This window comes from Saccopteryx bilineata, chromosome 4 (assembly GCF_036850765.1).
Source record: "Saccopteryx bilineata isolate mSacBil1 chromosome 4, mSacBil1_pri_phased_curated, whole genome shotgun sequence".
Classification (NCBI taxonomy): domain Eukaryota; kingdom Metazoa; phylum Chordata; class Mammalia; order Chiroptera; family Emballonuridae; genus Saccopteryx; species Saccopteryx bilineata.
In genome coordinates this window covers 83,552,717-83,580,444 of record NC_089493.1, presented here as the reverse complement: position 1 = coordinate 83,580,444, position 27,728 = coordinate 83,552,717, and the positions used below count along the sequence as shown (strand labels likewise).

At 35.6% G+C, this 27,728-nt stretch overlaps 1 protein-coding gene across 2 annotated transcripts in view; it reads left to right on the top strand.

Moving 5' to 3' along the window:
* The window catches only part of SPRED1 (sprouty related EVH1 domain containing 1), a 126,670-nt gene that overhangs the window by 75,251 nt on the left and 23,691 nt on the right, over positions 1-27,728 (top strand). For both annotated transcript variants that reach the window (XM_066277157.1, XM_066277156.1), the window contains 3 exons: positions 10,850-11,018; positions 14,302-14,351; positions 27,046-27,198. In XM_066277157.1, the coding sequence (XP_066133254.1) occupies positions 10,850-11,018; positions 14,302-14,351; positions 27,046-27,198 (372 nt within the window). The remainder of the gene's footprint in view (positions 1-10,849; positions 11,019-14,301; positions 14,352-27,045; positions 27,199-27,728) is intronic.

The following is a 27,728-nucleotide window of genomic DNA, read 5'->3' as shown; positions in this document are numbered from 1 at the left end:
GAGGCAGGCAATCTGCAATTTGCAATCTGCGGTCCTGAGGGCAAGCACCCAGAAGCCTTCCATAGACTAGACACATGTGGGGGTACCCCAATACGAGGGAGCAAACCTAAAAAACACTTGTTACAAACTTGTTTGCCCAACAGGAGTTAAAGGTATTTCAGTCAAATTTTTTTAGGTCTGGTTACCAACTATGCTACTGTTTAGATAATACTATTTGTAAACATGTAATTATCTACTTGTAAGGTAGCAACTATAATAAAGTACATAGTAGCTTGAAAATACATATTTAATTTTACTCTGCTCTCCCAAATTATTAGTTGTTGTTAGTTAAACAAAAATGCACTTATACCCATTTTTGGCTTGGTCTATTTTAAATGTTTATGGAAAACAAGTCTGGTAATTTTATGATGGGATTTTGCACTATATTTCCCAAAATAACTTGGAATATATCTTCAGAACTTTTAGTTACTTAGTTCCCTTGGTGTTTCCCTTTCCTTGCTCCCTCTATGAAATAACCTAGAATTTCTTTTCTTTTTTTATTTACTGTAATTTTTATTCGTTGATTTTAGAGAGAGAGAAAGGGAGATAGAGCAGGGACAGAAACATCGATCTGTTTCTGGATAGAACCCACAACCTTTCAGCATCCAAACAATGGAGCTATCTGGCCAGGGCTAGAATTACAGGGGTAGTCAACCTTTTTATACCTACCACCCACTTTTGTATCTCTGTTAGTAGTAAAATTTTCTAACCGCCCACCGGTTCCACAGTAATGGTGATTTATAAAGTAGGGAAGTAACTTTACTTTATAAAATTTATAAAGCAGAGTTATATACAGCATGTTAAAGCAAATAATAATAATTACTTACCAAGTACTTTATGTCTTATTTTCGCTAAGTTTGGCAGAATAAATCTTTATAAAACAACTTACTATAGTTAAATCTATCTTTTTATTTATATTTTCATTGCTCTGCTACTGCTCACCATGAAAGCTGGAACGCCCACTAGTGGGCAGTAGGGACCAGGTTGACTATCACTGGTTTAGAAGAAGGAAAAACATTGGGAGGTTGAAATGTTTTCACTGCTTTTAGAATCCATTAACTTGAAGCTTCTCAGAATCTACTCAGGAGTCTTTAAGGTCCTGAGTACTTTTATCATTCAAACTCTCATTTTCTCTCTTTCTGTCTATTTTTGGCTTGTTTTTTTAAGATTTTTTTTACTGATTTTAGAGAGAGGTAGGAAGCACTCACTCATAGTTGCTTCCTACTGTAAGTACTTTGACCAGGCAAGCCCAGGGTTTCAAAGAGGACCTCAGCATTCCATTTTGACTGCTTTAGCCACTGTACCACAACAGGTCAGGCCTCTCTCATTCTCAATAATGGGTCTCCCCTCATAAATAATGACCTCCCAGCCTCTCATAGCAACTGTTCTATTATGGGCTAGTGACTTCACCTAGAGACCAACCTCACCATTGCTACTAAGACTTATTGAAGTTTTATTGTGTCAGGCAGCATTTGAATACTCTGTATTACCTCATTTAATTCTCAAAAGTCAGATAAATGAGTGTTGGAGACTGTATGGGTCCCAGCTAAAATCTGCAAAGTCCACAAGCTTTCTTAATTACTATTCCAAATTCCTCTTACACAGTACTAATATTTCTGTGGGGGGTGGGTATGTACCCTGTTCTTGCTCCTTCTGTTATACCTTAAATCATTTTATTTTGGACATTTTTCACTCATGTAAACATCCATTTTTAAGAAACCACCTTTCTTCCGCCCCTTTCTCTTATTTCCTCGCCTGGGACTTGAGGGAAACCATTTCTCCTTCTCTTCCTTCATCTGTATCATATTTTAATACATTGCTCACAAAAATTAGGGGATCAGGGAACGTGCAGATATCCCAGTACTTTCAGCCTTTTGTTTAGTGCATTTTCACCAATGAAATAAAGTTTGTTTTGCATCTTATTTGCATAATCAGACAACTTTCTTTGACTTTTCGTTTGCTTTTCTGATGTTCTTGTTTAATAAAAAAAAATTTTTTTTGATCACCTCAGTCATTTTTAAATATCCCCTAATTTCTGTGAGAAGTATATATTCATCCTAATAGTAGTTGCACTTTTCGTAATTTTAGACTCCACCTGTTCATGTGTATTTTTTTTCATAATTAACATTTATTTAACTTTAAGAGAAGAAAGAAAAAATTGCTCTTTTTGTTACTACTAGATTGAAAGACTTAAGATCTCATTAAAAACATATTCGTGCCCTGGCCGGTTTGCTCAGTGGTAGAGCATCGGCCTGGCATGCAGGAGTCCCGGGTTCGATTCCCGGCCAGGGCACACAGGAGAAGCGCCCATCTGCTTCACCCCTCCCCCTCTCCTTCCTCTGTCTTTCTCTTCTCCTCCCGCAGCCGAGGCTCCATTGGAGCAAAGATGGCCCAGGCCCTGGGGATGGCTCTGTGGCCTCTGCCTCAGGCGCTAGAATGGCTCTGGATGCAACAGAGCGACACCCCAGATGGGCAGAACATCGCCCCCTGGTGGGCATGCGGGGTGGATCCCGGTCAGGCATGCGGGAGTCTGTCTGACTGCCTCCCCGTTTCCAGCTTTGGAAAAATGAAAAAACAAAACAAAACCAAAAACATATTCATGGTTCCAGAAGTATGTAGCTAGAAAGAATTTAGACACTGTGTCTTAACCAACCTAGATCTGTTTAGATTTATATTTGAACGCAAAGCTGTTCTTCCAAATACCACTTCTTTGTTGTATTTTTCCTTCTTCAGTATTATAGTCACACTTGCAGCAATTATATTCTACTTAACCCTGGTCATGTCTGTTGCTCTGTCAAAGTCTGAAAAAACATGGTTGTTGTTTTTTTGATGCAGTCAATGTAAACATTTTAGTGCTTTTGAATCTGTTGCATTTTTTTAGTTTTAAAATTTTTTGTCATACATGAAGTTTTTTAGTTCATAGTAAATAATACTTCAGTTCTAATTCTATCACTTGTAGATGATCAAAAGTTCAAAAAGTTTTAGTCCTGTGCTGATTCTGAAAACTCTTTGATTTGTTCGTATTTGCTAACAAGGCACATTCTTAATGATCTTAAAGGTTACTGGTGTCAGATTACTTGGCAACATATTCTTTCTTAGTCTTGTTGAATCAGTTTTAAATTAAACATTCACTTCACAATTGCTGTTTACACTGGATATCTTTATATTAATTTAATGTAAATTATCTTTAGGTAGAAATGAGGGCAAGGCCTCTGATACACCCTTTTTTAAAAATTTATTGATTTTAGTGAAAGAGGAATGGAAAGAGAGAGGGGAACATTAATCTGTTCCTATATGTAGCCTATCTGGGACTCAGATTGGTAACCTCTGGGCTTCTAGAAGACGCTCTAACCAACCAAGCTATCTGCCAAGGCCACTGATTCTCTTTTTAATTTATCTTTACTCTATAATTTATAAATGTTAGTCATAGTTAACCATGAAGGGCTGATGAAATTTACATATTTTCAGAACTCTTTAACCCTAGAAAGAGGTATATTCAACTGTTAATTAGCATTGGCTAGCAATAATGTTTTAAGTTTAACAACTGTATACAGCCTGACCAGGTGGTGGCACAGTGGATAGAGCGTCGGACTGGGATGTGGAAGGAACCAGGTTCAAGACCCCGAGGTCGCCAGCTTGAGCGTGGGCTCATCTGGCTTGAGCAGAAAGCTCACCAGCTTGGACCCAAGGTCGCTGGCTCGAGCAAGGGGTTACTCAGTCTGCTGAAGGCCCTCGGTCAAGGCACATATGAGAAAGCAATCAATGAACAACTAAGGTGTCCCATCAAAAAACTGATAATTGATGCTTCTCATATCTCTCCGTTCCTGTCTGTCTGTCCCTATCTGTTCCTCTCAAAAAAAAAACCAAAACCTGTATACAGAATATTTTTCAGATTACATTTGTAATGGCTGTGGCATTTGCCTTTAATCTTTATTTTGTACTAGATATATATAAAGGAACTCTGTGTAAGGAAGTTGTCATGTATTCTGGAAGAGTTGTAACCACTTCCGGTCTAGAGAATACCTTTTAGTTTACTACATTCGTAATTAATAGGTATAACTTTCTATTAGCCAGTAATAGTTTATCCCATTACTTATTTTTTCTAAAGAGTAGATAAATCACCTGCTAATGTACTGGTTGATTGTAATTGCCTTGCAAAAATGTAATTGCCATTTTCTACAGTTTGTTTGCTAATTATATACCAGTTATGAAGATGATAAACATTGAATTCTGCTTTCAATGTGCCTATTATTATTATTATTACTGTTATCTTAATAAACATAATTAATATAGTGAAAACTGCAGTAGACTAAAGTCAGAACACATTGTTTTGACATAGTTTAGACTTTAGAGGCAGTGGAAGGAGGGAGGCAGCAGAACTCACTAATTTTTAATAATCCTTCCAGTCCTTAAAACTGTTTTTCAAGAATGCAGATTTAGTATTGATCACATGGTGGGTAAAAGTCTTTTGAGGCATTTTTCTACCTACTTTTTTTTAGTACAATTTTAATTTTCATTCATTTCTTTTTTAATTTGAAGTGGACAGTTAGCCTTGACCTTTTTGTGATGAGAATACCTTTATTTTTGAATGCTACTTAAAGTAAGAAGCAAAACAACTTTCTCTAGTATACTGTGTAACTTGGATAAGAAATTACTGTATTTTGGACATGGAAGCTTTGAGACTATGTAAAAGTTGAGTGATGCAGAATATTTTAGGAGGCATATTTTTAAAATTAAGTACTGTGGGTGATTGTGCCAATAGATTACGTTTTCTTTCTTTTTTTTAATCTTACTGCCTCTTCCTAAATTCTGAATGGTTACTACCATAGTAGCCTTTTCCTAAATATATAATATAAACAGTAAAATATTTTTATTTCCTAGTATCATTTTAAAGATAAACAATAATACAAATTAAGATCTTACAATTAGTTGCCATATTGTTTTTGTACCAGTTGATATGGCATGTAATTTCAGTATTTACATGACTTTTTGGAGAAATGTATCCTTGCCATAAATATTTGTGTGTGTTAAAGAGCTAGTAGTTCCTTATCCTTCCTCAGAGTATTTTAAAAACTCATTTTACATGTTTTTTGGAAGCCTCTGAAAAATAGGTGCCATTTGTAAACAAGTGTTAGAAGTGAGTGTGTATCATGTTAATCTGAAAGAAAGCAACTTTGGAAAATTTAAGAAGGTTTAATTTAACATTTTTATGTATTAAAATTTATAAACTATAAGACCAAACTCACTTTTTAATGTCATCTTTTATTAACAATTTTCAATTTAGCATTGTTTTTCTAAAATACATTTTGCTTTTTATGAATAAAGTAAAAATGTTTCAGTAATCCATAAACAATTTTAACTTCTTCAATTCCAGAACTTAATTTAGTTATGTTTTATTTTTATTACAAAATGATTGTTGTGACAAATAGTAAATCTCTACATAATGCTAAAACAAAGTGCTAACACTTAACAGCCCTAGATATGTGTGAATAACTTTTTTGTTTGTTTGTTTGTTTTGGGTTTTTTTTGTATTTTTCTGAAGCTGGAAACGAGGAGGCAGACAGACTCCCGCATGCGCCTGACCGGGATCCACCCGGCACGCCCACCAGGGGGCGATGCTCTGTTGCGACCAGAGCCACTCTAGCGCCTGGGGCAGAGGCCAAGGAGCCATCCCCAGCGCCTGGGCCATCTTTTGCTCCAATGGAGCCTCGGCTGCGGGAGGGGAAGAGAGAGACAGAGAGGAAGGAGAGGGGGAGGGGTGGAGAAGCAGATGGGCGCCTCTCCTGTGTGCCCTGGCCGGGAATCGAACCCGGGACTTCCGCACGCCAGGCCAACGCTCTACCACCGAGCGAACTGGCCAGGCCCAATAACTTTGTTATACAAGCAGAATCATGAAACTATTGGAACTAAACTCTTTAAACAGTTTTATTATGCAATGCAGAATTTAGTCACCTTCTTGTTTATTTGAATCAATTGGACTTACTATTTTAAAAAATCATTATATTTAGTGATAAACTGTTTAAGGCCTAATAATTAGCTCTCCACGGGGAGAAAAGGGCAGTGATTTGTAGCATTTACATACTCCCACCGTGGCTGATTTCAGTCAATATGACCTCATTGCATATGGATTTGGGAAGAAGTGACCAGTAGTATCCCATTATTTTTCTTGTTAATGTGTGCCTTTGGTATCATAGCCAAGAAATTATTGCCAAATCCAGTGTCCTGAAGCTTTTGTCTTATTTTCTTTCTAAGAGTTTTATTGTTTTAGTTCTCATTTAGGCACTTCATCGATTTGAGTTAATTTTTCTCCATGGTTTAGGTAAGAGTCCATTCTTTTGGTCTTGACATTGTTGTTGAACACTGAGGTCTTTTCTTTCTAGTCCTAGTTTGTTGAATGTTTTTATCATGAAAAGATGTTGAATTTGGTCAAATGCATTTTCTACATTAGTTGAGATGATCATGTGGTTTTCTTCATTTATCTTATTCACGTGGCATATTGCATTGATCAATTTTTATATGTTGTACAATCTTTGCATTCAAGAAATAAGTCCTGTTTGGTCTTAGTTTACATCACCCCTTTTAATATGCTGCTGAATTTGGCTTGCTAGTATTAATATTTGTTGAGGAGTTTTGCATCAGTGTTCATAAGGGATAGTGGGTTACACTTTTCTTTTAATGTCTTTGTCTAGTTTTGGGATCAAGATAATGCTGGCCTCACAGAATAACTTAGGAAGTGTTCCCTCCTCTTCAATTTTTCAGAAAAGTTTGAGAGTATTGATGATAGTTCTTTAAATGTTTTGTATAATTTACCAATTAAGCCATTAGTTTTAAAGTTTTTATTGAGAGACTTTTAATTACTGGTCAATCTTGAGTATTTATAGGTCTATTGAAATTTTAAAATTTATTTCTGACTTGGTCTGTTTTGTAAGTTGTTAGTTTACATTGTTGATTTGAGATTTAAAAGTAAGTGTTTATAGCTATACATCTTTCTCTTAGCATAGCTTTTGCTTCATTTTCTAAGTTTTGGTATACTAGGGTTTGTTTGTTTTTCATTCTTTAGATTATTCTAATTTCCTTTGTGATTTCTTCTTTAGTCAGTTGGTTTAAAAGTATGTGGTTTAGCCTGGCGTGCAGGAGTCCTGGGTTCGATTCCCGGCCAAGGCACACAGGAGAAGCGCCCATCTGCTTCTCCACCCCCTCCCCCTCTCCTTCCTCTCGGTCTCTCTCTTCCCCTCCTGCAGCTGAGGCTCCACTGGAGCAAAGTTGGCTCGGGCGCTGAGGATGGCTCCATGGCCTCTGCCTCAGGTGCTAAAATGGCTCTGGTCATAACAGAGCAACGCCCCAGATGGGCAAAGCATCACCCCCTGGTGGGCGTGCCGGGTGGATCCCAGTCGGGCGCATGCGGCAGTCTGTCTGACTGCCTCCCCGTTTCCAACTTCAGAAAATAAATAAATAAATAAATAAATAAATAAATAAATAAATGTGGTTTAGTTTGCAAAATTAAACAGTACACTTGTGAGTTTTCCAGGTTCCCTTTGTTACTGATTTCTAAATTCTACTACTGTGACCAAAGGAGATACTTTATATAATAGTTTTATTTTTAATTTTTTTTTTAATTTTTTTAACAGAGATAGAGAGCGAGTCAGAGAGAGGGATAGATAGGGACAGACAGACAGGAACGGAGAGAGATGAGAAGCATCAATCATCAGTTTTTCATGGTGACACCTTAGTTGTTCATTGATTGCTTTCTCATATGTGCCTTGCCCGCAGGCCTTAAGCAGACTGAGTAACCTCTTGCTTGAGTCAGCAACCTTGGGCTCAAGTTGGTGAGCTTTGCTCAAACCAGATGAGCCCATGCTCAAGCTGGTGACCTCGGGGTCTTGAAACTGGGTCTTTCTGCATCCCAGTCCGACGCTCTATCCACTGCACCACTGCCTGGTCAGGATATAATAGTTTTATTTTAAAATATATTGATATTTAATTTGTGGCCTAACATAATGGTCTTTCCTGAAAAATGACCCATGTGCACTTTAGCAGACTATGTAGCCTTATATTTAAATGTTGGGTTGAGTGTTTCTTGTATGTCTGTTAGGTTTAGCTGGTTTATTGTGCTAAGTTCCCACTTTCCTTACTTCTCTATGGTTGTCTACTGATTATTATGCGTAGGGTGGGATGCATCAGTGTTTGTTATATCATATCCTGTAGCTGTCTTGAACCTTTTATTAATATATCCTTCTTTGTCTCTTGTAACCTCTGTGACTTGAAGTATATTTTGTCTGATATTAGTAAAGCCAGCTGTGCTCTCTTTTGATGAACTTTTATGTTATGGAATGTCTTTTTCTATCTATCATTTTGAACCTACTCACATCTGATCAAAGATGAATCCATTGTTGGCACCATATACTGTATTTCCCCATGTGTAAGATGCTGCCATGTACAAGATGCACCTTAATTTTGGGGCCCAAGATTTGAAATAAAAAGAATGTATTACATATAGTTATTGAACTCAAGTTTTATTCATCATAAAATTCATAAAACTCCTCATCACTGTTAAAATTCCCATCCATCATCTTGTCCCAATCTGTGTCTGATGACGAATTAGTCTTCAACACTGAGCACAAAAACAAGTTTGAAAAGGCAGGAAATTCAAGTAAAAAAAATCTACAGCCACTGTAAAAGATGCACCCAGTTTAGACCCCAAACTTTTCAAAAAAAGTACATCACATTCATAGGGAAATACAGTAGTTGAATCATGTGTGGTTCTTCTTCTTCTTTTTTTTTTTTTTAGAGACAGGGACAGACAGACAGGAAGGGAAAGAAATGAGAAACACCAGTTTTTTGTTGGTGCACCTTAGTTGTTCATTGATTGCTTTTTCATATGTGCATTTACTGGGGAGCTCCTGCTGAGCCAGTGACAACCTTGGGCTCAAACCCAGAGACCTTGGGCTCAAGCAGGTGAGAGCCTTGCTCAAACCAGATGAGCCCACACTCAAGCTGGTGACCTCAGAGTCTCGAACCTGGGTCCTTCTGCATCCCAGTCTGACGCTCTATCCACTGTGCCACTGCCTGGTCAGGCCAAATGTAAATTCTTATTGTGAATGCTTTTGAGTTCATCTCATTTGGAGTTTGTTGAGCTTCTTGAATGTTTATATTCATGCTTTCTATCAAATTTGGGAAGTTTTCAAACATTGTTTCTACAAATACTTTCTGTTCCTTTCTCTCTTCTCCTTTTTCAGGTCCTACAATATGTTTGTTGCTTCTGTTGATGGTATTTCATGCGTCCCTTAGACTCTGCTTTTTTTTTTCCCTGTTCCTCAGACCTAATAATTTCTATTGTTTTATTTTAAAGTTCACTGGTTTTTCTTCTTTCTGCTAATCTGATATTTTGTTATAGTTATTACTGCTTATCTGATATTTTGTTAGTTATTGTACTTTTCAGCTCCAGAATTTTTTTTTGGTTTCTTTTTGGGCTTTTTATCTCTTTATTGATATTTCTGTTTTCTTCATATATTGTATTCTTGATTTTCTCCATATCCTCATTTAGTTTTTTGAACATTTTTCAGAGTTTTTAAAATCTTTTTAAATTACAGTTGACATTTAATATTACAGTTTCAGGTGCACAGCTTTGTGGTTAAATGCTTAGATGACTTACAAAGTGAATCCCCTGATAAGTGTAGTACCCGCCTGGAACCATACGTAGTTATTATAATATTGACTATATTCCCTATGCTATACTTTATATCCATGTGACTATTTTGTAACTATTAATTTGTACTTTTTAAGACAGTTTTTCAGATGCCTTTGTCTAGTTGATCTGCTATCAGATCTTTAAGTAACAGTTATGGTTGATTATTTTTTTCCCTTTTAGCCAGCTTTATTTTTACTGTGTCTTTGTATGCCTTGGGATTTTTTGGTTGAACACTGGGCAGTTGACTCTAATAGTGTGCTAACTCTAAATAATATTGTCTTCTTTCACCAGATTTTGCTGCGGTTTTTTTTTTCATATTAGTAGTAGTAGTAATAGTAGCAGTCTCTGTGCCAAGGATCAGATGAGATATAAAGTTAACATCTCATGATTTTTGTTTGTTTGAGTCTTTCCCTGGGTATGTATAGTTACTTTCTAATTTTCCTCATATATGTTGTTTTTCTTTAACATCTGGCTCTCAAAATGGGAAAAAGTGTAAAATGACAGATAAAAATGGGTGCCGGCTCTTTTAGTACCCTGTAAGTCACTTCATTCTGAGGAAGGACTTCATGATGAGGAGGGACTTGCCACAGTAAGGGGAAGGTATAATAGCAATAGCTGCCCTCTTCTTTGTATTTACCTCTGTGATCAGAGCACAGATACCTGGTATTTGGAGGACAGGATCTTTTTTATCCACCCTGACTCCCATGATTGGTATGTGTGCTGCACAGGAATATGTGCACAACTCCCAGTTGTGTGAACTAGATGAGTTGCTACAACTGTGCTCACAGTTGGAATTGATGGAAATTAACCACATTTTACTGTCCATGTCTTCCCCTGGACGTTGCAAGCCTTCAGCAGACTCTAAGACTTCCAGTATAGTTAGATCAGACAGATTCTGCCAGTGCAGTTGTCTGGGCAGGAAGACAGATTCCCAGTGGTTCTTTGCTATCTTCCCAGAATCCTCTTTAGTTCCATCTTAATTTCTGTATTGTGGATCTTTGTGAAGTAGATTAACTAATATAGGGATGAAATACTCGTTAAAATATAATACCTCTTTTCTCACCCTAGTTTGTATGTTAGATGACATATGTATAGTAATTTTTGGCATTTAACTTTTGACAGGTGGTTTTGGAATGTATGCTTAAGAAGGATCTCATATACAACAAGGTCACTCCAACCTTTCACCATTGGAAGATTGATGACAAGAAATTTGGCCTTACCTTTCAAAGTCCTGCTGATGCTAGGGCTTTTGATAGAGGAATACGAAGAGCTATAGAGGATATTTCTCAAGGTAAGTCCTTTTCTTGATTATTAATTTGTTCATCGGTTATATATAGTAGAGTTAATTTAAGCAAGTCAGCTTTTGTGATATGTGGTCAGGCTTTGAAAGCTAACTGTAGGTGAAGAAGATACTGTCTTCTTTCACCAGATTTTGCTGGGGTGTTTTTTTTTCATATTAGTAGTAGTAGTAATAGTAGCAGTCTCTGTGCCAAGGATCAGATGAGATATAAAGTTAACATCTCATGATTTTTGTTTGTTTCTTTCCCTGGGTATGCATAGTTACTTTCTAATTTTCCTCATATATGTTGTTTTTCTTTAACATCTGGCTCTCAAAATGGGAAAAAGTGTAAAATGACAGATAAAAATGGGTGCCGGCTCTTTTAGTACCCTGTAAGTCACTTCATTCTGAGGAAGGACTTCATGATGAGGAGGGACTTGCCTCCTCATCATGACAAATATAAAAAAGTTTTATATTTGTTACATCACAGTAGATAGCAGTTACAGTTATTACCTTGAAGAGCCCATCAACAGCACCCTACAGATAACTCACATTTTTTTCAAAAAAGAACTTGAAGAAGAAAGAAGCAGTCAGGTACAACTGTCAAAATCCTTGTGTGTATGTTATTCAGCCATATTCTTGTTTTGGTTTGATAGAGATGAAATTTCTATTAATCAAATGTTGGTAGACTCCAGTTATTCTATGGCAGAATCCTTTCCTTTTTACCTGATTTTATTATTCAGCATTGGCCAATACCACAACCCCCTCTATCCCTTTGTATATCTTTTTAACCTCTTAAGATTATCAACTCTAGAGCTTGCAGGTTTTAAAAAGAGGAAGAATGTATTTACATGTAAGATTAGCCTCTGCTTAATTCAACAAAAAGAAATCACATTAAAAAAATTGCCTGACCTGTGGTGGCACAGTGGATAAAGCATTGACCTGAAACACTGAGGTCACCGGTTCAAAACCCTGCACTTGTCTGGTCGAGGCACAGATGGGAGTTGATGCTTCCTGCTCTTTTCTCTCTCTCTCTCTCTCCTCTCTAAAATGAATAAATAAATAATATATTAAAACAAGTCTAAACTTGATTTGTATTCCTAATTAAGAAGGAATAGCAATAACTTCTATGTGAAGTAACTGAATCAGTGTTAGACAACATTGTGATTTGTGTGTTTTGACAATGATACTTTAGGACAGCGGTTCCGATGGCTTTAGGCGACCCCTGTGTTTTGGTCCTTCGACCCCAGCCGGGGTCGCAACCCACAGGTTGAGAACCGCTGCTTTAGAAGGAAAATGGAAAGAAATGAACTAATGAGACACACCATAGGCAAGAACGTGGAAATGCTTAGTAAGATTTTTATTGATAGTGCATGAAACTGTGGTTAAATAATTTATTTAGGTACTTTAAAAGATTAGAGTTTGCTAGACAAATAATGTTTGATTTCCAGTTCCAAAAAAAGTTCGGTGAAATGGTAGTAGTCATTTTTATTACCAGAACCCATAAATTTGTTTTATGTTTGTGTTCTCCATGTTGTTTGCATTTTTGAATGACCAGGGAGACTTGAGAAAGAGAATAACTAGTTCCCTTTACAGATCACTTGAATCAATGTATTTGGGGACTGGAGCTGAGATATTTTATTTATATATGCCGTATTTCCTCGTGTATAAGATGCACCTTTTTTCAAAAAATTTGGGATCTAAAAACTGGGTGCATCTTATACAGTGGTTATGGCATTTCAAATGCCATAGATGTAACTGAGGACGTGGAAATATATGAAGACAGTAATTTGTCATCAGTCAGAGGTGGACAAGCTAATAGATCGGAGTTTTGACAGTGATGAGTTGTATGAATTATGTGATGAATAAAACTTGAGTTCAATAACTTTTTGTAATACATTGTTTTCAAATTTTGGGCCCCAAAATTAAGGTGTGTCTTATACGTGGGAGTGTCTTATACATGGAGAAATGTGTGTGTATGTGTATATATATTTTATATATTAATTATTTATACATTATATATAATATATAAATTATAAATATAATTATTAAAATAAAAATATTTATATATTATATATAATATATATATTTTTAAGTTCCTGGACATTTTAAATGTGATGAGGAATTGTTATTCTACTTAAATGATTATATTACAATTTTAGAAAATAAATCCTTAGATTCTCTAATGGGTTGTAGTTCTCAAATCCCTGCAAGAAACTTAAAAATAAAGATGCATGGCACCTGGTGCCTCAACTCATAGAGATTTTGTTTTTTAAGGTTTCCCTTTTGATTCTGCTATTTAGCTAGTGTTGAAGAACCAATGTTTTAAAGAAAATTACTTTCCATGGCTGTTAGAGTTTATATGATTTGTGATAAGTTTTGAATTACTTTTAAGCCTATACTTACATCTCCATAAAAGCACATTTCTTTCACTAGGATTAAATAGATTGAGTTTAATGTTTAAAAAGACAGTTTATAAGAAGTTTACAAACATCTAGGCAGGTAAAATAGACTGCTGCTGTATTCAATGTCTTGTTATTTTTAAACATTATTTTAAACATATTGGTTAGCATTATTGTCCATCATGGTAATAGACTTTTTGAAAATCCCATTAGATTTCTCTTACTTAGCCTTTTGTGACAATAAGGAGAAACTGCAGCCTTTTTCAAAGGACAGATATCTCTTCTCCATGCTACCTATGTCTCTCAAGAGTAGCGTAAGCTTGGGATTCATTGATAGGATAAATCCTTCTTCATTAATTTGTTGGAACTAAAAGTACTCTTGAACATAATGAAAATATATACAGAGACGTTGATGAGCAAAGATCAATAGTAACAATTAACCATTGATGATCAGTAGTGATTTAAGATTAATTTATTTTTCTTAGTATAGCAACTAAAATCCTGCTTCTTGGTACTAAATAATGTTTTCTGGGTCAGGGTATTTAGAAGAATTGAAGAAATCATACATGAGTATCACCTAAACACCAAAGTAGCGTGGTGTATATATTCTACCTAACAGTTTGAGTATTGTGGAGATTACAGGAGTAGGACTTTCTAGAAATAGTACACTTTCACATTAAAAAATGAATCTCTTTACTAAATAACTTGGAATTTACTTACAGAAAAGGAAAAATACTCACTTTATTCTCTATTCTAATAAAGGGGCCAGCACCTGACTGGTTGCCAGGAAGCCCAGAAGTATTGTAGTGATAAAATCAATTAGTCAATAATACTAAAATCTAAGAAAAAAAATCTGTGTTTAATTAAATGTTTACCTGTTTCTGTTTTCTTAGGGTGCCCAGTATTAAAAAATGAAACTGAAGGATCAGAAGATGATTTACAAGTAAGTAGTAGGCTTGAAAGAAATTTTTAAACATAAAGGATACAGAGGAAATGACGAGCCTTAATAATTAAGCAACTCATACACATTTTTAAGAAAATTTCTAAGCCAGTGTATTTGTTAGTAAATATAGAGAAACAGACCAATAGTATGTATTGTATGTACATATATATAGAGAGAAGATTGTTTTGCTTTGGATTGGCTATAGATCTGTACACACACACACACACACACACACACACGGTAAAAGTAGGTTTACAGTTGGTCATATGGAAAATAATACAATGATTAATAAATTCTGCCCTGGATGAGTATGACAGTTGGTTAGAATGTCATCCCAATATGCCAAGGGTGTGGGTTGGATTGCTGGTCAGTGCACATACAGGAATCAACCAATGAATGCATAAATAAGTAGAACAACAAATTGATGTTTCTTTCTCTCCCATCCTATCTCTTGCTAAAAATCAGTAAATTAAAGAAACAGCATATGTCAACTGGAATTGAAGAATAAAAAATGATTAAAAATAGATAATACAAAGATAAGCTGTTTTATGTTCTCACAACTATAAAACTACTTTTGCTCCTGTGTGTGTGTGTGTGTGTTTACGCATGCACATGTGCACGTATTCATTTTTGTTTTCTTTTGAAGGAATTGGTTCATGTGATTGCCAAGTCCAAAATCTACAAGGTAGGCAGGAATGCCGGAATTTCTAGCACCAGTTGATATTTCAATCTTGAGTAGACAGGCTGTCTTAAGGCAGACTTCTTCCCTCTTTGGGGGAACCTCAGTTTTTTCTTTATTATTTTTTTCTTTTTATGACAGAGAGAGGGACAGATAGGGATTGACAGTCAGGAAGGGAGAGAGATGAGAAGCATCAATCCTTCGTTGCAGCTCCTTAGTTGTTCATTGATTGCTTTCTCATATGTGCCTTGACCAGGGGGCTCCAGCAGAGTGAGTGACCCCTTGCTCAAGCCAGCGACCCCACACTGATGATCCCACACTCAGAGCCATTGACCCAAGGGTTTTGAACCACTGACCCTAGCATACTGGGTTGCTGATTTATCAACTGTGTTACTACCAGTCAGTCTTGACTTTTAGACTAATACATTTTCATGTACAATATCTGGATAGTTAGAAAATTAATAAAGAAGAAATCAGTAATTGTTCAAAACTGCTATTAATATCTTAGGTACTTCTGCCAGGGTGGTGGTGGTGATTATTCTTCTTGCATGTTGTATTTTATTTAAATACATATTTCTTTTTAAAAGCATCATCAGGATCAATCTCCCATTTTGATTGTGTTTATGTTAGTGTTTGTATTGCTGATGATAGTGTTAGTGTTGGTTAGAATTTAAGTAGCATGAATAGTAAAATTTGAACCCATACGGTTTGTCTTCTCAGTCATTGAATTTAGCAATTGTCATATAATTGTTCTGCAGATTATTTAACAATTCACATTTCATTCAACATTTCTTTTCACAGCCTTTTACATTAATTTTTGTTATTTTTTAGTGTGAACCTAGAATAAAATTCTAGTAGTAAATTTGCCTGTTAAAGGATTGTATAATGATTTATAATTATGAGGGACTACGTCTATAACTACTGCTTGTTAATTCAGATTTACAGACAATAAACAATCTGAAAATCTAATACCACTTTAAGTTAAACTGAAGTTTCATTAGGAACTTAAATTAGTTTTTCTGTTGATTAATCTAGTGTTGAGGACTTGTTTTCCTTTTCTGTTTTTGTTGGGCGTTATTATATCTTGGTACATTTCTCATATTCCTTTCATATCATTTTATCATTGACTATAGTATTTAAATTGCTTAAAATACTATATACGATGTTAATGTTTTCAGACAAAGTTTATAGACAAATGCAGAATTAAAAACTCAAGGGTTATTCTTATCTTAAACTAATCAAAAGTAACTAAACAAATCTAATGAATGAATAGGAGACAATTATGGTCAAATCTAAAACGAATTGCTACTGGACGCTACTCCAAGATGTTAATAGTGGTTTTGCTAGGTTCAGAGAATTGTTAGTGTCTTTCTCTCTCTCTCTCTTTTTCCTTCTCTGTATTATGTTTGTATAACTTGAGTATATAATTTTAAATGCCAAAAATAGCTTTGGTAGTATTTCCAGCATATGTAGTGCTAAAATATAAAATCTCTTTATCAAAGAACATTTTTAAATTCTTTGATCATGCTAAAATAATAATATAATTATTAAAAAATTATGTTGTTGGATATGACTCAGACACATGTTTTGAAACCTGTCATTTGTGATATACAACTAACTGCAAGACTGAAGTTTTTGAGCAATAAGTAGACTTTGATACTACTCTTTCACACTTGATTTTTTAATTGGAAAACATACATTCATAAACGTTTACAGAACAAGTTTTCTCTGCTTCAGAATTAATACCGGAAGAAAGAACAGAGGGAGGAGAGGAGCAAATTCTCTTTTTATTTTTCTTGACAGCTGTCATCTAGCCTTATGTTCGGTAGGGAGCAACAGCTTGAATTTTATTTCTTTACCCGGCATCCTTTAGCCTCTACACACAAAATGACTATAGGAGCCTTGGAAAAAGAAAAAGCTAACCAGTCTCTTAGCCAACATAGGAGAATAATTATTATACCAGCTTTTGAAAGTTAAACAGATTTCTATTGTACATTAAAATTGGCATGGGTTACTTTCTAGATAATACAAATAAGCATATGCTAGCACAGTATTAATAAAACATTGAATGTGAGTATATATAACATATATAATTTTTAAAAGCTGAAGATCATGCCAGTATATGTACAGTTTTTATGCATATCATGCATTAAATTTTCTGCTCTTGTGGAAGAGAAAATTTTTGGAATTTTCCACCATCTAACTTTAGATTATATCCAGTTTTCATAGAATTTGTTTTTTTAAAGGGTTATAATCCAGTAAAAATTATTTAAATTTGACTATTGAACACTTTTTATTCGTTTGTATCCAAACTAAGAAAATGTTTTGCTTCTTAAGTTTACTTATGGAAATGGTACAGATACTCTTTTTAAAAAATAACAATAAGACTTTTTCTTAATTAGACTGGCAAGATTGGTAAGTGATAATGCCTAATGTAGGCAGAGATGTGAGGAAATGGCTTTTCTGTTATATACTATTGCTGGATTTTCAAATGATGCATAAGCTTGCTAGGTGGCTTTGGAATATATGCATATCCTTTATTTGGTAATTCTATTATAAGAAGTAATCCTAAAGAAATAATATTACTGCCTGACCTGTGTTGGCTCAGTAGATAAGACTGTTGATCTGGAATGCTAAGGTCACTGTTTCAGAACCTGGTCAAGGCACATAGGAGATTCAACTATATACTAGGAGTTGATGCTTCCTGCTATCCCCCCCAACCCCACATTCTCACTCCTCTTTCTAAAAGAAAAAAGAAAAAGAAATACTGTTACCAGTGTACCATTACGTGTAAGAAGGTGTGCATTGTTAGGTATGTAACAAAATGTTGGAAGCAATCTAATGCCTATATGTAGAGTATTACCTATGGAATATATTACATATACAACTGAACTTCTTTGCAACCATTTCAAAGCACTTGTACATCTTTACACACACATATATATATATTTTTTTTATTTTTTTTTATTGAGAGGAGGAGAGGCAGAGAGACAGACTCCTGCATATGCCCTGACTGGGGCACACCCAGCAAATCCACTAGGGGGCGATGTTCTGCCCATTTGTGGCATTACTCAGCAATTGAGTTCTTAGCATGTGAGGCACAGAGGCCATGAGCCATCATCAGCATCCTGGGCCAGCTTGCTCCAGTTGAGCCATGGCTGCAGGAGGGGAGGAGAGAAAGAGAAGTGAGAGGGAGAAGGGTAGAGAAGCAGATGGGCACTTCTCCTGTGTGCCCTGACAGGAATTAAACCCGGGACCTCCACAGGCTCAGGCCAGTGCTCTACCACTGAGCCAACCGACCAGGGCCCATCTTTGTATATTGACATGAGAAAAGGTCCATGATAAATCAGAAGCAAAAAATAAAGGCACTGTATAAATGGAATCAAATTATACATGAAGAATAAACATATTACCTACATTAAGAGGTTTAGAGGATACATGTCAGATAAAAATAGGTGCTATCCAAGAACATTGGATTATGGGAAGACTTTATTTTTGTGTAATTTGAACTTTTAATGGTTACTAAAATTCTTTGAGTGAAGATATTTTTGTTAAGGAGGTTTTTTCCTGTATTTTTTCTATTATACCAAATTTGCTCTTAAGGATCTATATCAGCGGTTCTCAACCTGTGGGTCGCAACCCCAGTGGGGTCGCCTAAAGCCATCAGAAAATACATAATGCATATCAGGTATTTACATTCAAATCATAACTGTAGCAAAATTACAGTTATGAAGTAGCCACCAAAATTATTTTTTGGTTTGGGGTCACCGCAACATGAGGAACTGTATTGCCGGGTCACGGCATCAGAAAGGTTGCGAACCACTGATCTATATTAACATAATGTGATCTAACTTGAGGATTTTTCACATCTCAGATTAATAATTGGGTATTTACTATGTGTCAGTCATAGTTTAAGCTGTAGGTATAAAACATAAGCCAGTAATTACTGGCTCATCGGAGAAATATAAATAAAAGAACACTTAGAATATAGGATGACAGATACAAGTATTTTTCAGAAAGTCCAGAGGAGGAAGTAATTAATTTTGGAGTGGATTAACAAAGACTTTTTGAGGAGTTCATGGCTGAAGTTATAAAGGAATTTTTTTAGTGGAAAGTTGAAGATAGTGTGGGCAGAAGAAATGCCATGTACGGATCAGAAGTGTGAAATGTCAGATGGCACTGGAGAGAAGCAAGAGCATCTGTGCTTCTGAGACAAAAAGTGAAGAGGAAACAGTAGTAGGAGCCATGATAAAAAGCATTTATTTGTGTGAACAATTACCATAGTTCTTCTGTTCATTCTTAAAATTTCTTGTTCGTGTCAAGAAAACAGTAATTTTTAGTGAGACTAATCCCTTATTGTAGAAATTAAAATAGTATATGAATAAATAAGTATATAATAGTGAAAGTTGTGAAAATGTCTAGTTTCGGTTAAGAAGATGGAATGTGGCTTTTGGATATGTGTAAAACCACCTTGGCAAATAATTTTTATTATGTAAACTGGAATATAATGCATTCTATAACCCAGCATTTCCACTCTTAGATATGTTACCATAAAACTCTTGTGGTTATGTACTGTGAGGTGTGTACAAGAGTGTTCTTAGCAACATTGTTTGAAATAGCAAAAAAGTAACTTTTAGTTTAGGCATATTACTTAATCTCTGAGCTTTAGTTTCTTTAGCTAGAACAGAGACATAATAATACTATCTATCTATAAGTGTTGTAAGGTTTAAGTGAGTTAAAGTACTTGGGACATCATCTGATACATAGAAAATACTTAATATTTGTTTTCATTGCTACAAAAAATATGCTACATGTCAAAACCAACAAGTTTGCTCAACTAAAAAAGTTGAGCAAAAAACAAGTCCCATAATGTCCCAAATAGCATGATATCAGTCAAATAAAATTCAAAAGCATCTACAAGTAAATATTCTTTAAGGTAATACTTGCATAAGGAAGAGTAAGAAAATGAAATAAAACCAACTTCAAGATGTTGACCTGTTGGCAGTCTTAGTGGTAGAGGTTGGGGGTTTCTAATATGGAGAAACACATAGGCATATTTGTTGTATTGGTTATGTTCTCTTAAGTTGTACGACAAATATACACATATTTTATTATTTTTATACTATTACCTATCTATATAGTCCTATATATGAGATATTTAGGTGAAGAAATCTCAGTGGTTCGGTGTATATCCTTCCTGGTATTGATAAATTTAAAAGTATCTATTCACCCATCCCTATCAATTAGATAGGATCATGTCATATTGACAGTTCTATACCTAGCTTTTTTTTGTATTTTTAACAATATCTTGTGAGTACTGCATACAGATATTTTAATGTCTGCATAGAACTTTATCATATTTATATTATAATTTTTTAAAACTAATCTGATATAGCCCCAGGGTCCCCCTCCCCGTTTGTTTAGTTAAAAATAGTGCTACCATGATTATTTGTATATGTATTCCTATATTCACTTAAAAATAGAACTGCGCTTCTACCAACAGTTCAAAAGTTTTCCTATTTCTCCATACTCTCGCCAACGTTGAATATTATTTCTCTTTTCCATCTTTCTATTCTGTATTTAAAAAATTGGCATTATATTTTTGTCTTTAATTGCATGAAATTCTGCTTTTTTATGTACTTATTGTATATTTTTCCCTATGAAATAAAATTGGACTTTATATCCTGTTCATTATTTTTCCAGAAGGAGAAAAATTGTGTCTGTAGACCTTGAATATATTTTATAGAAGTGTTTCTAGACAATACTGATTGTCTTTCTTCTTCAGTATGTGTGAGGTCTTCTGATAACAGCTTTATATTTGGAAACCGTAGAAGGGTTTTAAGTAGAAAAACCAATCTTTTATATTTTTATACTTATGATAAAATTAAATTTTAGATACTATTTAACACTAAACATTTCATTGCATAATAGCTACTATTCATTAATCTAACTTTAAATGACCACTCAATATTCTCTTAAATAGGCATACTAATAATTTACTTTACCAACTCTTATTTTGGGACATTAGGGTTATTTCTTTATTCTAACTATTAAAAATAATTCTGAGTGCCTGACTAGGTAGTGGTGCAGTGGGTAGATTGTTTGCCCGTGACACAGAGGATCCAGATTTGAAACCCCCGAGGGTCGCTGGCTTGACCAAGGGGTCACTCAGTCTGCTGTAGCCCCCCAGTCAAGGCACATAGGAGAAAACAATCAATGAACAACTAAGGTGCCACAACAAAGAATTGATGCTTCTCATCTGTATCCCTTCCTGTCTGTCCCTATCAGTCCCTCTCTTTGTCTCTGTTTCTGTCACACACACAAAAAAAAAAAAATTGTGAGAAAAAATATATTTGCTTAAATCTTTTTTAAATATAGTACCTTATTTTTCTTTACTAAATTCAACAAATGGTCAATTTGTGTGAATGTTTTAAAAACTTTTTGTATATGTTACCAAAATAGTTTTTCAGAAATGGTTGTTGGAGATTTTGTGCCTGTCTATAGAATTAGCAATGAAGGAAAATGGCTATAATCCTTTATTATTATTATTATTATTTATTGTTATTATTAAGTGAGAGGCAGGGGCAGAGAGACAGACTCCTACATATACCCCAACCAACTGGGATCCACCTGGCAAACCCCCTGCTGGGAGGTGCTCTGTCCATCTGGTGTCTTTGCTCCGTTGGTTGGCAATGGAGCTCTTTTAGCAACTTTAGCAACTTAGGTGAGGCCATGGAGCCATCCTTAGCACCCAGGGCCAACTTTCTTGAATCAATAGAGCCATGGCTACAGGAGGGTTAGAGAAAGAAAGAGAGAGAGAGAAATAAAAAGAAGGGGAGGAGTGGAGAAACAATGGTCACTTCTCCTGTGTGCCCTGTCTGGCAATTGAACCCAGGACATCCACAAGCTGGGCAGATAGATGCTCTTCCACTAAGCCAATCAGCCAGAGTCAAGAATGGCCATATCACCAATTTTTTTAACTTTGTCAATTTAATATGCATCTAAATTTATAATGTAATGAAATAGGTAAGTATTAGGAAAATACTGAAGTCTAGTTTCTTTGCAAATGTTAATTTGTTTCTCATAATTTATGCATAATATGTACCTTATTATAAATTGTAGACTGTATTTTTAAACAGTGAAGGGTTTTTTTTGTTTTTGTTTTTTTTTTTACCATATCAGATACCTGAAAGATGTTTTAGTTATTTAATTAGCTGAGACTCATTTAGATGTGTAGTGGAATTCACTGTGTAGTAATTTAGTTTATAGGTAAATTTTAGCTGTTCTGGAAAAAATTTTTTAAGTGGAACTAAATCTTTTGTTACCTAAATACATATATTTTTGTTTAAGAATGAAACAAATGCTTGGAGTATGTCTCTTTTTTTAAGTTAAAAAATTTTTTTTTAATTTATTGATTCTTAGAAAGAGGGAAAAACATTGATTTGTTGCTCCACTTTTTCATGCTGTCATTGGTTGATTCTTTGTATGTGCCCTGACCAAGGGATCCAGCCCGCAATCTCATCATGTCACAAAGACGCTCTAACCAACTGAACTACCTTTCCAGGGCTACTAACACTTTGGGATATTTCTTTTTTAAAAAATAAATGTTTTTGGTCTGAATGAAAATGAAATGTATTATAAACATGGACAGGAGTCCTCAGGTTATGACACAGTTTTCCTCCTACGACAGTGACAAAACCTGAATTTGGTGTAAATTAAAATACACCATAGTCTAAGTCACTCATTTATCCTAACACAGTTATAAAATCATAATCTAGAATATAAAAACACAACTAGGCCACAGAAAAAGGAAAATGAATAAATATAATGTACTGTACACGGTACTGCGTATTCTCCTACCGTACACAATAAAACTAGTTCACCCACATGGCCCGTAAGTACTACGCTAATGACATAAGCTGAAACACTCATGTTTCAATTTCTTTAAGTTTTTATGGGAATGAGTGTCATAAATTTGAAACATCATATGTCAAGACTGTCTTAACCTGAGGACCCCCTGTATGGGATATAAGTAGAATTACATCACTGCAGTAAAACAATCATATAACCATTTTGTTTGTTTTAAATAAGTTGTATTTTATTTTACAATTTTTAATTGACTCAAATTAGATTAGAATTCAGTCAAGATAACCTGATCCAAATATATAGTTGTCACCATTAAAAGCATAGTTGCTTTTTAATTACTTTGATACAAGTATTATAACTCATTTCTTTTTGTAGTTTTTTTTTAATTATTAAATAATTTTATTTTTTTAATGGGACAACAATAAATCAGGATACATATATTCAAAGATAACAAGTCCAGGTTATCTTGTCGTTCAATTCTGTTGCATACCCATCACCCAGAGTCTGATTGTCCTCTTGTCACCTTCTATCTAGTTTTCTTTGTGCCCCTCCCCCTCCCCCTTTCATTTTCCCTTTCCCCCTTCCCCCGTAACCACCACACTCTTATCAATGTCTCTTAGTTTCACTTTTATGTCCCACCTACGTATGGAATAACGCTGGTTTTTTCTGATTTACTGATTTCACTTCATATAATGTTATCAAGATCCCACCATTTTGCTGTAAATGATCCGATGTCATTATTTCTTATGGTTGAGTAGTATTCCATAGTGTATATGTGCCACATGGTTGTTGTTTTTTAAGTGGCAGAGACAGAAGGACAGATAGGGACAGGAGAGAAATGAAAAGCATCAACTCTTTGTTGCAGCACCTTAGTTGTTCATTGATTGCTTTCTCATATGTGCCATGACTGGGGGGGGGCGCTACAGCAGAGCAAATGACCCCTTCCTCAAGCCAGCGTCCCCGTGCTCAAGCCAGTGACCTCGCGGTTTCAAACCTAGGTCCTCTGTGTCCCATTCCAACACTCTATCCACTGTGCCATTGCCTGGTCAGGCCTTTTTTTTTTTTTTTGAAGTTTTTTATCTTTTTTTTTTTTTAAGTGAGAAGGAGACAGGGAGGGACAGATAGGAAAAGATACAGATGAGAAGCAACTCATAGTGGTGGCATTTTAGTTTATTTATTTATTTTATAAATAAATTTTTATTTTAATGGGGTGACACCAATAAATCAGGGTACATATATTCAAAGAAAAAATTGTCCAGGTTATCTTGTCGTTCAATTCTGTTGCATACCCATCACCCAAAGTCAGATTGTCCTCCATCACCTTCTATCTAGTTTTCTTTGTGTCCCCCCTCCCTCCCCCCCCCCCCCCCCGTAACCATCACATTCTTGTCCCTGTCTCTTGGTCTCGGTCTCGTTTTTATGTCCCACCAATGTATGGAATCCTGCAGTTCTTGTTTTTTTTCTGATTTACTTATTTCACTCTGTATAATGTTATCAAGATCCCACCATTTTGTTGTAAGTGATCTGATGTCATCATTTCTTATGGCTGAATAGTATACCATGGTGTATATGTGCCACATCTTCTTTATCCAGTCTTCTTTTTTTTTTTACAGTGATTAAAGCCTTTAAGCAAACTCTTGGCCAATACAGCAAGAATCCATAAAAGAGTAGTGTCCTTAACATGTTCACCAAGTCCAAATTGGCCCCAACACCATGCCAAATCTCTGAAAATCATTTTAGTTTATTGATTGTTTATTCATTCGTGGCTTGACCAGGGCGCTCCAGCAGAGCCAGTGACTGTGGGGTCGTGTCCGTGATCCCACGTTCAAGCTGGAAAGCCTGCACTCAAGCCAGATGAGCCTGCGCTCAAGTTGGCTACCTCGGGGTTTTGAACCTGGGTCCTCAGCATTCCAGACCAACACTATCCACTGCGCCACTGCCTGCTCAGGCTTAATCTTTTGAGTATCTTAACTAACCTGAGATTTTTAGTATAAATATTATACCCAGTTTATAATAAAAAGAATTTGTGATTCAGAGAAGTGAATTACTTCAATTTCATACCCTAATTGGATGAGAAAAGATGACAACCTAAGCTTTACTCCCAACCCTCTCCCCTCCCCCCACACACCCCAGTGTTTTCTTCTATTCAGTTTGCTTAATTTTGGACAATTACTTGAGTTATTTGTTTTGTGAACTGTCTGAAACAAGTAAATATATTTTTACTCTTTCAGCTAATATGCATTTTGAAATGTTTGCTGGATATCATTATTTAGACAACTGCTTTCCAATAATTTGTCATTAACTATTATAACACATTTGGATAACTTATGAAAATTAGCTAAATAGCAATTAATTGGATTTGGCATATTTAGTTTTAAATAACAGTAGATTCTCATTTATTTTTTAAGTTTAATTGCTTATTTCCTGACAAAATAACAGCTTTTAGTTTTCAGAACATTTTCACATATATTATCTAAATTCTTATGACAATCCATGTCATAAAACAGTATAGAAATTATAATCGGTAATTGAGAGAACAGGGTTCTAAAGAAATTAAATGTCACAATTCTACTTTGTTCTAGAATAAAGACTAGAACTTGTATTTGTAAATTTTATATATATTAGCCATTTTATAAATTTTATTGCTTAATTTTAGAAGTAACATCAAACACTTAATTTTTTTAAGTGAGAAAAACAGACAAAAAAGAGAGAGATGAGAAGTATCAACTATAGTGTGGCACTTTAGTTGTTGTTTTTTTCATCCAAATCCTAACCAGACCCAACCCTGCTTAGCTTCCAAGATCTGGTGAAATGGGTGTATTCAGGATGGTATGGCCATAGACTTGATTGCTTTCTCATATGTGCACCGACTGAGGGGCTCCAGATGAGCCAATGACTCCTTGCAAAAGCCAGAGACCATGGGGACATGTCTATGAGCCCACACTCAGGCCAGTGACCCCTCGCTCAAGTTGGTGACCCTGTGCTCAAGCTGGTAAACTGTGGTCAAGCCCATGACCTTGAGGTTTCGAATCTGGGTCCTCAGTGTCCTAGACCGAGGCTCTATCCACTGCACCACCGCCTGGTCAGGCAAAAAACTGTTAATGTAATGTTCACTGGCTTAAAACCCAAGAGTTTTAAGTGAGTGAGGCTTGAGTGAGGCGTCACTCGCTCTGCTGGAGCCCCCTGGGCAAGACACGTATGAGACAGCAATCAATGAACAACTAACTAAGGTGCTGCAACAGACAATTGATGCTTCTCATCTCTCTCCCTTCCTGTCTGTCTGTATCTGTACCTGTCACACACAAAAAAAGCAAGTAAATAAAAATTTAAAGCTAAAAAGAAACCTTATCGTGGGTTATATATACCTTTAAAATTGTTAACACCTAATTCTAAATTATTTTAGAATGAGCCAGAAAATATTTTTTTGTCATTTTCGCTTGTCTTGTCACTCTTTCTTCCCAAATAATCATCTGGTAATGGAAAAAGTTATAGCAAATATAGTTACATTTCTTAAGAAAGGAAACAGTCAAAACTCTTTTAGGACCTTGTATTTTGTAGTGTGCTAAGTTTCACTTATTTAACGTTTATCTCACAGATATTGTTTATAAAAATTAAAAGCCTGTTTTTAGTGACTTACTGATGGAGCATATTCCTTACCTAAGTCTCATGTGATTTTTAATCCTTTGAAATAATCCACAAGCTCAGGCTACTTAATTCAGTCAACTATGCAACAAGGTCATGACTGCTATCTTTTGATTTTCTGTGTTGCATAGTTCTTGGTACATAACTTTCATTGAACTTGCAAAAGAACACTTTTGTTGATTTTATTTGTATTTTCTTCCTAATACTTTTATTTTCTGTGTACAGCACCACTTTTAGTTACAATTAAAAGCTTCATTGTAATTAGATATCTCTTTTACATTGCATGGAAAGAGAGCCCAGTTTGCTCATAAATTTGAATAAAAATTTTTTAAATTTTAATTTGACGTGGCCCTGATGGATGTACATTAGCGGTTTGGGAATTGTAATTCATAGTGATGATAGTGGTACATACTTACTTATTTGCTTAAATATGTATTAGAAAGTATCTAATTTTTATTGTTATTTTTTATATCTGGCAACTAATTAGTTGGGGATTGTTCTTATTAGGCAGCTGAAGAGAATACACCCAGTTCTCTAGTGAAAGATCATTTTTTCCAGCAAGAGACAGTTGTTACCAGTGAGCCTTACAGAAGCTCAAGACCTTCTCCCTTTGAAGATCTGAGTGCCAGAAGAGTCTACTTGCAAAGCCAAGCCAACCAGGTAAGAAGATATTTTCCAGTTTTTTATTTTTATGTATAGAAGTTGGATATGTTAGACAAGGATATTAAAGCCATCTGCACTTTACCAGACAAAATAAACAATAGGAACCCGAGAAAATATGATTTAATGAATCAAACCCAGAATGAGACAATAAATATATAAGTCATCAAGTCCTCTACTGGTATAATAATTGAGCCATAAATATGACTTTAAAAGTTTTGCCCTGGCCAGTTGTTTCAGCGGTAGAGCGTCGGCCTAGCGTGCAGAGGACCCGGGTTTGATTCCCGGCCAGGGCACACAGGAGAAGCGCCCATTTGCTTCTCCACCCCTCCGCCACGCTTTCCTCTCTGTCTCTCTCTTCCCCTCCCGCAGCCAAGGCTCCATTGGAGCAAAGATGGCCCGGGCGCTGGGGATGGCTCTGTGGCCTCTGCCTCAGGCGCTAGAGTGGCTCTGGTCGCAATATGGCGACGCCCAGGATGGGCAGAGCATCGCCCCCTGGTGGGCAGAGCGTCGCCCCTGGTTGGCGTGCC